At 43.3% G+C, this 14,554-nt stretch overlaps 1 protein-coding gene across 1 annotated transcript in view; it reads right to left on the bottom strand.

Moving 5' to 3' along the window:
* LOC118476268 (serine/threonine-protein phosphatase 7 long form homolog) overlaps nucleotides 1–13,456 on the bottom strand; it is a 28,680-nt gene extending 15,224 nt beyond the window's left edge. Inside the window, exons 1-3 of the mRNA XM_035965103.1 lie at nucleotides 13,380–13,456; nucleotides 13,079–13,287; nucleotides 12,865–12,996 (exon numbers count right to left, since the gene is read on the bottom strand). Of these exons, the coding sequence (XP_035820996.1) occupies nucleotides 12,865–12,996; nucleotides 13,079–13,287; nucleotides 13,380–13,382 (344 nt within the window). The 5' untranslated portion in view covers nucleotides 13,383–13,456. The remainder of the gene's footprint in view (nucleotides 1–12,864; nucleotides 12,997–13,078; nucleotides 13,288–13,379) is intronic.
* Between the last annotated feature and the right edge of the window lie 1,098 nt (nucleotides 13,457–14,554).

Raw genomic sequence — 14,554 nt, 5'->3', positions numbered from 1 at the left:
TCTACTTGTAAAGAGTTTAGTAGGATCATGATTCAAAAATTCGAGATGTCTATGATGGGGGAGTTGAAGTATTTCTTAGGATTTCAAGTAAAGCAACTCCAAGAAGGCACCTTCATTAGCCAAACGAAGTACACTCAAGACATACTCACCAAGTTTGGAATGAAGGATGCCAAGCCCATCAAGACACCCATGGGAACCAATGAGCATCTCGACCTCGACACAGGAGGTAAATCCGTAGATCAAAAGGTATATCGGTCGATGATAAGATCTTTACTCTATTTATGTGCATCTCGACCGGATATTATGCTTTCCGTATGCATGTGTGCAAGATTCCAAGCCGATCCTAAGGAAGTTCACCTTAGGGCCGTAAAACGAATCTTGAGATATTTAGTTAATACTCCCAAGTTTGGTCTTTGGTACCCCAAGGGATCCACTTTTGATTTAATTGGATATTCAGATGCTGATTGGGCAGGGTGTAAAATTGATAGAAAGACCACATCAGGGACTTGTCAGTTCTTGGGAAGATCCCTGGTGTCTTGGGCTTCAAAGAAACAAAACTCAGTAGCTCTTTCAACCGCCAAAGCCGAGTACATTGCCGCAGGCCATTGTTGCGCGCAATTGCTTTGGATGAGGCAAACCCTTAGGGACTATGGTTACAAATTAACCAAAGTCCCTCTCCTATGTGATAATGAGAGTGCAATCCGCATGGCGGATAATCCCGTTGAGCACAGTCGCACTTAGCACATAACCATTCGGTATCACTTTTTGAGGGATCACCAACAAAGGGGGGATATCGAGATAGCCTATGTGAGCACCAAAGAACAATTAGCCGATATCTTTATCAAGCCATTAGATGAGAAAACCTTTACCAAACTTAGGCATGAGCTAAACATTCTTGATTCTAGGAATTTTGATTGATATTTTGCACACATAGCTCATTTATGTACCTTTGATCATCTCTCTTTCATTTGCTATGACTAATGTGGTTTTCAAGTGCATTTTATGCTAAGTCTTAGATTGAAAGGAAAATGGAGTCTTCGGCGAAGACAAGGCTTCCACTCCACTCCATCGAATTATTCATCCTTCACCGTCACTCCGCACCGCTCTCGAATTTGGTATAATCTTCACTCATATATTGTTTGCCAAAGGGGGAGAGAAAGAAAAAGGGCTTATATTTCACTCACAAGTATCCATTTTTGGCGATTCATGCCAAAGGGGGAGAAAGTATTAGCCCAAAGCAAAAGGACCGCACCACCACCAATTTCAAAAATGTAGTCTTTCAATTTGTATTTAAAGAAGTTTTTCAGTTGGTAACTTATTTTTTGATATAATTTCAAATTGGTATAACCTCTTTCAAAATTAATATCTAAAACCCTCTTGAACACTAAGAGGAGAATTTCATTAAGGGGGAGTTTTGTTTAGTCAAAGGAAAAGCATTTGAAACAAGGGGAGAAAATTTCAAATCTTGAAAATGCTTCTCAAAATATTATTCATATACCTTTGACTACTTGCAAAAGACTTTGAAAAAGAATTTCCAAAATATTTGCAAAAACAAAACAAGTGGTGAAAGCGTGGTCCAAAATGTTAAAAGAAATGAAGCAATCCATGCACATCCTATGAATGCATAAATTGGTTTTAATTCCAAGCAACCTTTGCACTTACATTATGCAAACTAGTTTCATTCAACACTTATATATTTACTTTGGTTTGTGTTGGCATCAATCACCAAAAAGGGGGAGATTGAAAGGGAAATAGGGTCAAACCTTTTCCTAAATGATTTTGGTGGTTGAGTTGCCCAACACAAATAATTGGACTAACTAGTTTGTTCTAGAATATATGTTCCACAGGTGCCAAAGGTTCACAACAAACCAATACAAAGTTATAAGAAAGGGTTCCAATGAAAGGAGCAATGAAAACCGAAGGCTGTCCTAGTCTGGTGCACCGGACTGTGTCCGGTGCACCGGGTGGATCAACTCCAACTTGCTAGCTTCGGGTTTTCGGGGAGCCTCTCCGCTATAATTCACCGGACCGTCCGGTGTGCCAATCGGAGTAACAGCTACAGCGCCAACGGCCGTCTGCAAAAGCAACAATGAACAGTGAACTGTGCACGACTGCGCGCGTAGAGTCAGAGCAGGCGCCAGAAGGCGCACCGGACAGTGAACAGTGCCTGTCCGGTGCACCACCGGACTGTCCGGTGGCCCCACTTGTTAGAGCTTCCCCAACAGCCATTTTGGTGGTTGGGGCTATAAATACCCCCAACCACCAACACTTCAAGGCATCCAAGTTTTCAGCCAACACATTCAATACAAGAGCTAGTGCATTCAATACAAGACACAAATAGAGTGAATCAAAATCTCTCCAAGTCCCAATTCCACTCAAAGCAATAGTGACTAGAAGAGAGAGTTTTGTCGTGTTCTTTTGAGCTCTTGCGCTTGGATCGCTTTTCTTCTTCCCCATTTCTTGTTCCCAATATCTTTGTAATCAAAGTAAGAGACACCAATTGTGTGGTGGTCCTTGTGGGGACTAAGTGTCCCAATTGATTGAGAAGAGAAGCTCACTCGGTCTAAGTGACCGTTTGAGAGAGGGAAAGGGTTGAAAGAGACCCGGTCTTTGTGACCACCTCAACGGGGAGTAGGTTTGCAAGAACCGAACCTCGGTAAAACAAATCATCGTGTCATCCGCCTTATTTGCTTGTGATTTGTTTTTCGCCCTCTCTTACGGACTCGATTATATTTCTAACGCTAACCTCGGCTTGTAGTTGTGCTTAAACTTTATAAATTTCAGATTTGCCTATTCACCCCCTTCTAGGCGACTTTCAAATTGGCAGAGACCAAAGAAAAATGTGCTCTCCCTGAAGCTAACCGAGAGGCCAGCGAATATTGGAAAAACTATTTAGAAAAAACAGTTGAAGAACTTCGCGCATCCAAGGAAAGATGTTTTGAAAAATCTTTGGGCTGCGTGGAGAAGATAAAGGCTAGCTTCGCCAACGTGGGCGCCTATTCAAACGAAGATAACTTCATACGAGGCGACCCTGAGGGTGTTATCGAGTGGATAAGCGGAGAAGTCGAAGCTTTTGAAGAAATTTTAAGTGATCGCGGGGATGTCTGAGCGTTCTCTGGTGCGATAGGAATTTCAACCATCTTGGAGAAGGCGGGTTGCAATCATGTCAAAACCTGGGTCCAGGTCGAAGCTGCCCTCTCCGTGGATGACACAAAGGATCCCTCGGCCGAAGCAAGTTTGATGGGCGGAAAATTTTACACTGACATCTGGGAAAATGGTGGCCGAGAAATAGCTCACGAAATAATGAGGAAAAGTGAAAAAGATATTCATGACACTCGAGAAGCAGCGAAAAAAAGTGAGGAAGCTATAGAACGCGAGAGACGGATAGGTATCATTTAATGGCCTTTAGCTTCGTCATTTATTTTCGTGACTTCGAACTGATTGATTTTTTTCTGTCGCAGGTGAATTATCTCCTCCACCGGAGCCGTTCGACCCCCTGGCCGACCCAGAATCGAAGAAAGCAATAGAAATCATCAATATAGCCGAATCTATTGTTGACGAAGTTGTTAACAAGTTGTTGAATGAAATTGCGGAAAAGGTCCTGAAAGAGGACTGATATTGTAAAAACATTTTTAAACGATCAATGTAGCTTCGCTATATCAAGACTGTAATATTCGATGTGCATATTTTTGAATCTAATGTGTAAATTATTTGTAATTCAGTTCTTTGCGATGCATGAAACTTTATATACATACCATTTTTGAGCCTTCGGCGAAAAAACACCTTCCCTTCTGTTCATGCTTCACAAAGAAGAAAATATGTGCTTCGTGAAAATATCCATGCCTCGTAAAAACCTCCCAGCTTCGTAAACAAAGGATCCCTTCTTTTGCAATATAGCTGACGAAGCTGTATTTCTCAGCTAACTTTGTACCTTAGCACATTTTCATTTTTTATAAAGTAGTCTCCGAAGGTCGACTTTGTATTCAATTCGTGTCATCAGTGTAATATGATGTATGATGTGATGCTATGCAGGATGATGTGACAATATGAAGCGAATGATGCTAATGCCGAAGATACACACCCACACGCCCACACTGGAACACACCATCTCTGCGTCCCCTTAGGAACGATCGAAGTCTCTTTGTCGTTTATTTTTCGGCTTCACCGCTTATTTTTCGGTGTAAGTTCTGCATCCCCTTAGGAACGTCTTTTGAAATTCTTCGCCTTCTATTTCGGCGGTATCACCGTTGACTTTTCGGTGTAAGTTCTGCATTCCCTTAGGAACGTCTTTTGAACTTCTTCGCCTTATATTTTGGTGGTATTTGGCTCTGTATTCCCTTTGGAACGACTTTTGAGCAGAAAACTTACACTGCGCTCTCTTAGGAACGACCTTTTGTAGCTTCAGTGAAACTTACGCTGCGCTCCTTAGGATCGACTTTTTGTAGCTTCGGCGAAACTTACACCGATTTTTAGCTCTGCATTCCCTTAGGAACGACTTTTGAGCTTCAACAATTTTTGAGCTTCGTAAATATTTGAAGAAGATATATTTCATTCTGATAAAAGTGAAACTATTACAAGAAATTTAAACTAGTTCTACATTGTTTGTTCCTTATTGAAAAACAAAATGACATAGAACACAAAAGTACTTCAGGAGTAGGATATCACTCAATAAATGTGCTTTGATTCTGGCACAATATTATTGACTGTGCGAGCTTCAGATTCCTCCTTGACTTCACGTTGTTGCTGAGGGTACTGGCGCCCTTCTGGCTGGCCTCGAGAATAGGTCGTCTGTAGTGGTGGAGGGGGTGGGAGTTGTGGCCAAGAAGCCTATGAGTGACTAGCCGAAGCCACAGAAGCTGTGGGATGATTGCCCACATACTCTGGTATGTAGGAAGAGTGGCACGAAGCAGTGTGCAAGACCTGCTTCGGCTGGTTCTGCCGAGCTTCGGCTTCTGCTATCTCCTTTTGCTTCCGAATGGTGATTTGGCACATTCTTGTAGTATGGCCCTTGTCCTCACCACAAAATAAGCAGTAGATCTTCCTAGGCTGATCCCCAAATCTTCCCCCGAAGCCCCTGGCGCCTCTGCCCCTTGGAGCCGGTGGTCTGAAAGAGCTCTGCTGTTGCCCCGAAGATTGTGAGGTGTATTGTGTCCTCTGAGGCTGACTTCCTTTGTCGTCACTCTGAGTGGAATTATGGATTGACCTGACGTGCCTCGGGTGGATTCTTCCTCCGAAGCCCCTGGTCATTTCCGAGAATCTGTAAGCTTCCTCCCTTCTTTGGCGGAAGTCATTGTCAGCCCGGATGTACTCATCCATCTTCTGAAGCAGCTTCTCCAGAGTTTGTGTGGGCTTCCTCGTGAAATATTGGGCAGTAGGTCCTGGGCGAAGACCCTTGATCATGGCCTCAATGACAATCTCATTGGGCACCGTAGGTGCTTGTGCCCTCAATCGCAAGAACCTTCTTACATATGCCTGAAGGTATTCTTCGTGGTCTTGCGTGCATCGGAACAGAGCCTGAGCTGTGACCGGCTTCGTTTGAAAGCCTTGGAAGCTGGTAACCAACATGTCCTTAAGCTTCTGCCACGACGTGATAGTCCCTGGCCGAAGAGAAGAATACCATGTTTGGGCTACATTCCGGACTGCCATGATGAAGGACTTCGCCATAACTGCAGTATTGCCTCCATACGAAGATATAGTTGCTTCGTAGCTCATCAGAAACTACTTTGGATCTGAATGCCCATCATACATGGGGAGCTGAGGTGGCTTGTATGACGGGGGGTCATGGGGTAGCCTACAGTTCTGCTGCCAAGGGAGAAGCATCATCAAAAGTAAAAGCATCATGATTAAAATCATCATACCATCCATCTTCATTGAACAAGCCTTCTTGACGAAGCTCCCTGTGTTGGGGTCTTCGATCCTGTTCATCTTGAGCAAGATGACGCACTTTCTCAGTGGCTTCGTCGATCTTCCTTTGAAGATCAGCCGACTGCGCCATCTTCTCCTTCTTCCTTTGTACTTGCTGATGGATTATTTCCATGTCCCTGATCTCTTGGTCCAACTCCTCCTCCTGGAGTGTTGGACTGGTGGCTTTCCTCTTCTGGCTTCGAGCCTCTCGAAGAGAAAGAGTTTCCTGGTTTGGGTCCAGCGGCTGCAGTGCAACGGTCCCTGGTGCTGAAGCTTTCTTCGGCGGCATGACGAAGGTCAGTGCTTGCCGAAGGTGGTCGAAAGAGTTCACTGGAGGTGGGCACCAATGTTGGGAACTTGTTCTTAAATGCTATGAGTTAAGAACAAGGCAACACAAAATGTTAAATGTTAACGTCCCTCGTCCTTCGAAGCATTATTTCCCTTAGGATATAATGATTTTCAGACGAAGGTTATGAAGAACATACCTTCATCAACGCGATTTATGTTAATAAAAGAAGAAGAAGCATATAAAATATAAGAGGCAAGATAAAAAATCACATAACATTATTAATTCATTGTATTATCCTGGAAAGACATAAACAATATTGAATTACAAATATACCTTCGGCTTGATAGAAGGCAAAAAGTACAAGCGTGACGCAAAAGCAAGTACAAGCCAGCGTGAACAGTACGAGGGTACTGTTCATCTATTTATAGGCACAAGACGCAGCCTGTGAGAAATTACATTCATGCCCTTTACATTTATTATTAACTTATAGACAATTCTATGAGGATTAGATAACATTTTCCTCTTTAAGTCGGTTCCTTTTTTCGCCATTTAACCGAAGCTCCCCTGCACGTAGCTTCGGAGCAACTCCAACCTTTGTCACGATCATGCTTTTTACATCGTACATGCTTTTAGCCCGAGTCCAAAGGTACCTATTCACATGTCACACTTGAAAGATATTGTTAAATCACGTTTTTGAGGACATTCGGAGGACGAAGGCCCCCAACAATAGATCTGTTTTCTGTTATAGATGTAGACATAAACATACATGTGGTGTAGTGGTAGCTACTGTACGGGGGAATGAGAATGTGATTTGCGGAGAGGGAAATGAGAATGATAGATATAGAATGGTGGCAGAACATGGGAATGGACTGTGCGCGGGGAGGAGGAAATCAGAAAGGCAGAACAGGGAATGGCAGAATGCGGAATGATAGACTACTATTGGATAGTAGAGATATAACATATTATTTTTTCTATTTATATAACTGATCTAGTGATCTTAGCCTAAATGCACTTTAGAAAAAAAATACTTACCAAATCATTGATTCTTCTTTTTTGGGAGATAATTGATTGTTCTATTCTAAGCAATGGCGAACTAATTTTGTGTGTTATTTTCGTTCTCTAACAATTTTTTAAAAAGAAACAAATCGGCGTTCTCCCCTACCCGCTTCTTACGCCATCATCGATCGGCGTTCTGCCTCTTTGATCACGGTCAGGGCCTCAGGGGTAGCTAGGCAGGTTCAAGTGCGTGGAAAAATAGCGCGGGTAAAGGAAGAAGGACGATAAATCTCAGATATACTTGGGAGCAGAGAAAATTATGCGAGTAAAAAAAGGGTTTTGATTTTAAATGTGGGCCTTTAGTTCACCGTCAGTGCTCAGTTTTGTCCATCTCTAATTGTAGAAATGTCTCATCAAGTACTAATAGAGAGAAAGTTAAAACTAAGGGGTGACGATGGACTAAGGGTACTAATTAAAAAAAGTGGAAGAAATCGCACGTAAATAAGGAATCACGAGGCCCAAGTGCATAAAAAAGACAAGTGTCTAAATATGAATTAGCTTAGGCCCTGATTAGTATTTCTCATTTTCGCCTCTATCTTTTTCTTCTGCAAAAGATCTCTACATCAAAAACCATTTGGAGCCATTTTCCAATGGAAAAAACGAGTTAGAGCTGTTTTGGAGCAGCCACAAATTGTGACTCATCTAAAACCATTTCGAATCTTTCAAATGAGCCCTACTAAGTCCAAGGACAAAAAAACGGGTGATTTAGCTCTAATACACATCAAATATGTCTGGTGTACCGGACGTCCAACAAGTACAATGACTAGTTTGTAGCCATAAAAAAAGCATCTGTTGTATAGACATGTTCGATGCCCCTGCATCTGGCCACTTTTTTCATGACAGTTAGTTGAGTCCCCTACTTTATAAATAAAGGGATGTCTGGCTTATTGTTTAAGAAATAACACCATAGCGGTGTGTTACCCAACTGTTATGCTTAGCTTTGGGTCTCTACTCACATATGATTTATAGAGGTCGCATCCAATTGTGTATGAGAGCGATTCCAAGTGCTTTGTATTAAGTGGCACTAGATGGTCGAGTTGCAAAGCTAATGGTGGTTGCCACCTCCTAGATAGCGTGGAAAACGTGTCTCCATTGAAGCATGCGAAAAGGTTGTGTATGGCTCTATATAAGGCTTTACGAGGGATATCCTGGTCAAATCGCAGGAGACACAAAGAGCACACTATAAGAGTGCCAAATGGTCCAAGCAGATCATGCGCTAGAGCTCAATTGTAAGCATTCTATGTGGGAGAGTGAGACTTCTAGGTCACCACTAGCAAGAGAATCGATGACAACCTTGGACTTGCCTCAATAGAGAGTGAGTGGTCGACAATCCAACAAACCACGCGAGAAAAATCATCAATGCCAACATTTGTCTTTTCGTTGGTTTGTAACTCGTGAACACTAACTTGTTATTACATGTTCATATCTATGTTAGTGTTAAGTGTTGTTCTTGTAACCTCTTTTCTTGTATAGTAAATTAGTTGCTCTCTTTTGCTAACAAACTTTTGTAGCTTAGTAGCTTTCCTTAGCTTGTGTAGCTAAGTTGTTTAGCTCCCTAGTTTGGCTTATGTAGCTTTGCTAGTTGGGTTGTGCTAGTGTGCTTAGGCTTTATGTGCTTTCTCACTAGCATGTAGGAGCTCCTAGGTTGCTTGAGTACTAGTTGCATAGGTTCATGCGAGTGTGACCTTACCAACAAGAATTTTGTGGATGAGTTTCGCCTAGCCTAGAACTATAGTTACTTAACTAGGATCTTTATATGGTGCTTTTGATAGATAAAGGGGGTGTGGTATTTGCTAGACTGGTTAGTTTTAATTCCACACTTGTTTTGGTTAGCCAATTTGTTTAAGTTTTGTCAAAAAAACTATGTACCATCCTCTAGTCCGTAATCAGATCCTAACACTACCAGATCAGAAGCACCAAACTAGTGCATTCCATAATTCTTTGCTAGCTATACATGTTGTGTAAGAGTTCACACATTTGTCAGTATGAGTGCTAATCACAATGTCTCAAAAAAAGTTATCCACACCCTCGAACACTTTCTCTTCATCAGAAGTAAAATGTTTGAATTTCCCTTGCATAGCGTAATAGCAGCTCATTGCTATCAACCACGAGACCATCTTGCCATACCTTCTCTCGTAAAATGTTCCATCAAATTTACTTGGAGAGAGAGAGATTTGTTATGTCATTCCTTGGGCATCCACAAGGAAGAAGACAACCGCACGAGAAAATAGAAAAAGATGATCTACAACAACCTTAGAAAGAAAGAAAGACGACCATAGTAGGGATCAACGAGCAGTCACAGTGATGCTCCCTAAACATTCGATCGCCCTCACAATTAAGCATGTGTCTATGATTTAGGCATCTGTTCCGGAGATCTACTCTCCGGACTCTCCGTGCAACTAAACCAATAAGAGAGTAGAGATAAATGTGTAAGGGAAGGAAGGAAGGAGATAAGGTTCACCCCAACTCTCCAAACTCTCTACTCACATATCAATTATCATATCCTTGGAAAGGAAGGAAGGAAGGAAGGAGAGAAGGTTCACCCCAACTCTTTGGGAAGACCAAGCGAAGCACTCACGTGCGCTCTTGGAGACCCGGGTGCCGAATTTTTTGTATTTTAGCCCTTTATCAGGTTTAAAATCACGTTTAGACCTAAAAAATTAAACTCAATTTTGGACCCTTAGCTCGGCGCCATAGCCTGTGGCGCCGAGCTAACACAGCTCGGCGCCACAACCTATGGCGCCGAGCTATGACGTGGCAGCAACGGCTACTTGCGCCTAGGGCTGACCTGGCTCCGACGTGGTGGCGGCGCGGCCTCGTAGCTCGGCGCCACAGATCTTGGCGCCGAGCTACGAATTCCTATAAAAACGCCTGCGCGGCTGGCCGAGAGCAGCTCATTTCATCCCATTTCCAAACTTCGTCAAAATTTGCTGGATTCAAAGATTTGAGTTGGTTCACTTCGTAGACTAAGGTATGATGTCCAACGGATTCGTTTTGTATATTGGGTTGTTAGTTTAATAATTTGTATACACCTATTATATTATCATTTCGATTATTAGTTTGTGTAAACTTATTATAAAGCATAATAGGTACAAATGATAATTATAATCGTTTATTAGATGAAAGACATGTACCGAGAGGCGTTGTGGCAGAAGAGAGGTCGTCCTCGGGAGTTATATCCGGACGTATCTAGTAAGGATGCTCCTGTTCCTCCTGAACTCCCCGTGCCTAACTGTGACTGTGGCAGACTGGCTTGGGTACATCAATCACAACATCCAGACACGGCTGCTCGCTGCTACTACCTTTGTGGCAGTTTGGACGTACGTAGCTTATGACTTGTCACTTAATTTTGTTCGCATTCATTATTTTGTAGATATGTAATAGTGCTTCTTTCCATTATTTTAGGGACATCAGAGGTGTTTCTTTTTCCAGTGGATCGACGGTCCTGATAAATTTGACCCTCGATATCTTCTTTTCGTTAATTGGTTGAGTGGAAAGACCAGTCATGAGCGTTTTAAGCGTTGGGTACCTCCTCCCCCGAATCCTCCACCAATGACGGATGCGGAGAAGGAGGTAGCAACAGAAAGACGGATGGACTCACCGCCTCGATGCGATTATGGAGACCGTGCTGTCATCGACGAAGACTATGACAAGCAGTTCTGTTGTCCGAACATTGATTATGTGAGCCCATTGATACGCTAAATGTATGAACTAGTTTTTATTTACAATAAATTACTAATTTTTTCTCCTGCAGCCATACGGGTGGCGTAAGTGTCGTTTCAGAGAGTGGTTGTATGGTCCTTTGTCCCATTGGCCAGAGCCAGAGGTAAAGGAAAAGAGATACAACGGGTGGGCGGAAGAAGAGGTCAAATTTGATCCAGTACTCTGCAAATGTGGTATTGAAGCTAAGTATGGATTAGTTCCTTCGAAGCTTGGTGTTGGATATTTTTGTGGACATATGGTCGATTACGATGAGGTTGGTATTTTTTTGCACCAGCTGTAATGTTATAGCGATACTTACTATTTTTTTGTAGGAGACGAGGAAATGCAGTTGGGAGAGTTACGACGACAAAGGAGAGGTGATGCGCACAATAGAGTCCAAGAGAATAATGGGACAGAAGATGCGTTGTGGATCTCGGCTCGTCGATTCGTACATTAACGATCGCATACGCGACATGCGTAGGGAAGCAAAATCTGCCTTTTATGATAGCCCGAAGCGTGCAGAGTATAGGAGGTTGAAGGCGGCAGATGAGAAGAGAGCACAAGATGCAAGGGAATGGGAAGCGGCTCAAGCCCAGAAACAGATGTTGGATAATCTTGCTGATCGCCTCAAGGGAAGTAAGTGAGATAAATGATATTATAATTATGTTAGTACAATTTATTTATCTTGACTTTGCTAACTTATTTTTCTCATTATATTTGCAGAGATTGGAAGCGGCGTAAACTATTTGGCCGATGAGGCGCATGCGAGATATGTTCAGGATAAAATGGCAACGGTTGAGCTGATGGAGGAGGAGGACGACGACACATCTAGATTGAGTGAGCTTATCGCTCTCGCAGAGGCAGGATTACATGAAGAAGAGGAGGACGACACATCAAGGTTGAGTGAGCTCATCGCACTAGCTGAGGCAGGATTACGTGCTCAAGAGGAAGAGGATGAGTTTATGTCTCAGGCCGCCGAAGAGGTAGAGGCAGCTTATTACAAGAAGAAGTCTGATGAGGCTGAGGCTGAGGATGAGCTATTCTCCCAAGCTGCAGATGAAGCAGAAGCCAATTATTACAAGAGAACTGGTGACAAGTGTGATGCAGGACAATGCAGCAAGTGGAATGAGGTTGTCGTTGAGGATTGCGCGACGGATGACTCCGAAGATGAGTTACTCATAGATTGTGATTCAGACTGAAGAATTGTAGCCTATTATGTAGTATTTACGTATCAAAAATAATTTAGAACTCTAAAGATGCGTTACTTATTGCTTATTATGTTTTTTACAATTCACAAAAAAAATTGCAAGAGTTCCCCTTGTTTTATTAACAACCACAGTTCAAATAATCACATATTATAAGACATATAAGCATTTCAACATATAATACATCACAAAATAACATCGAATATAAAAACATCCACAGAGCCGCTGCACGTCAACGCCCGCTAGAGACCGGCATCCACACCGAGCCGCTGCACGACGAAGACGACGTGATACCCTCTGTAATCGAAATATTAGTTAAAGACATATGTTAGAACATACAAATAAACAAGTTTTCTGTTAGACATTGATACTCACTGATAGTAACGATAGCGTAGTACTATCTGAAGTTCTCTGTGAGATACGCTCAAGTTCAACAACAGATACGAGCATAGAGTTTCCCTATCACAAGTTAAAACATTAGGATGCTCAAAACTAGACATAAAGCATTGAATTGAAATCTCTAATTTTAGTAAAGAAATAGTTACCACTCTATCAAGGATTGGAGCAGCCTCAATTTGGGACCCGTGCCGAGCAGCTATGTCGAAAGCTGTGTCTTCGTCGTCTGACGATTCTTGCTCGGCGTAGTCTGCAGTTGTCCACTGTCCTTTCAGCTTGCACCTAGTCACACCAGAATACCAAATCAAATACCTCCGGAAGTTGTAGTTTGTGTGCGCCTGGTCGTTCTCATAGTTAAGATCCCCCTGCTGTTCCCATTCATCAATGTAATCACGATGGTGGGTCTCGAAGTCCGTGACCTTCTTCTGTCTCTGTCTGTCGAACCTGCAAAAGTTAGAACCATATATTAGCGACTAACTGATATTTCAATTATTAGTTAGAATAACAAGTGCATGTAGTAACTCACTTATGAAGTTCTATTGAAGTCGAGAATGGCTCCACCGGAAACTCCTGGCGCAATCCGAACTGTCGAGCAACTCTGTGGGGCAAGTGGTACTCAACAGCATAAAAACAGATGAGGGGACACCTCATGAGGTAGAGGTCCTCGTCTATTGAGCACATGCTGCTCAACTGTATGCTGGCGAAATATGGATCAAGATACGGTTGCCAAGTCACCTGCAAAAGTTTTAGAAAGCACATGTAAGCACGCAGGTGTCGTGCGATAAAAGTAGAAAGCACATGTAAAAAGATAAAAGGAGACAACTCACCATCGAAGGAGTAAGTGCGTCGAGCTCGTTTGAGTACTCCACGTAAGCACGCTGGTGTCGTGCAAATGGCTCCTCGACCTGGTCCCAGCGGTAAGCAGCCGTGGGCTTAAGCCGATGTCCGGCTACCACGAACCACTCACGAGGAGGAAACTCTCTGGGTCGCCCGACGGGTATGTGTGCCCACATCCACAGCTGTAGTAGGTAGACACATCCACCTAAGCCGACGGTCCTCGACGAACGACGACAAGCCTCGCAAAGTTGCCTGTACAGGAAGGCCAACACTGCTGAAGCCCAGCTGTAACCTCCGGTCGTATCCCAGTCAGTCAGGCAGGGCAGAAACATCCATGACGCGCTGTCGCCTGTCGCGTCTGGAAAAAGAACTGAACCAAAGAGATGGAGAATCCAAGCTCGACAATGGTATCCAACCGTCTGCTCGTCTGCACCAGGTGGACACTGCCCAAAGGTCTGCCTAAGCCAGGTCAGTGGGACTCCGGTGTTGTGGCTACCTCGTAGCTCATCCGGAAGCAGTCTCCCAAGAAAGGCCTCCACCCTCTACCTCCAACCGCCTGGTGATGCCTGACCGGTCACTGGACGACCAATAATGCTGAGACCAAGAATCTTCTGGCAATCTTCAAGCGTCACGGTCATCTCACCGCAGGGAAGGTGGAAAGTGTGAGTCTCTGGCCGCCACCTATTGGAAGACAAACGAATACAAAATCATTAGTATGCAAAGTAGATTTGATAATTGTAAATATTAAACAACTAGAGAAGTCTTTACCTGTCGACCAGAGCCGTCAACGCCGCTGGGTTGAAAGTGGGCAGCCCACGGCGGACCTGGTACGATAAGACGTCCAAGCCAGCCCTCTGTAGGAGAGGAGTGTACCTCTCATCGTACCTCATCTCCTCCAGAAACCGGTCGTGTGTCTGGACCCGCAGAACGGGCAACACCTAGCAATCAAAAGAATTTTCATTAGTCAAATATAGGTCGCATATATTAATTCGAAAATTTAATTTATGTGCAAAATATTACCTCTCCCTCTGCGGTGAGACGGCCCCTGTGGTGCTCGTCGTAGTGAGGGTCCAGCAAGTGGAACTGCGCCATCCTGCAAATTAAGATATCAACATATTAGAATATAAGTTGTGTACAAAGTGTAACAAAAACATCGACATATTAG

This window comes from Zea mays, chromosome 2 (genome assembly GCF_902167145.1).
Source record: "Zea mays cultivar B73 chromosome 2, Zm-B73-REFERENCE-NAM-5.0, whole genome shotgun sequence".
Classification (NCBI taxonomy): Eukaryota; Viridiplantae; Streptophyta; class Magnoliopsida; order Poales; family Poaceae; genus Zea; species Zea mays.
Note: the sequence above shows the minus strand (reverse complement) of the source record. Positions and strands in the feature narration are given on the sequence as shown.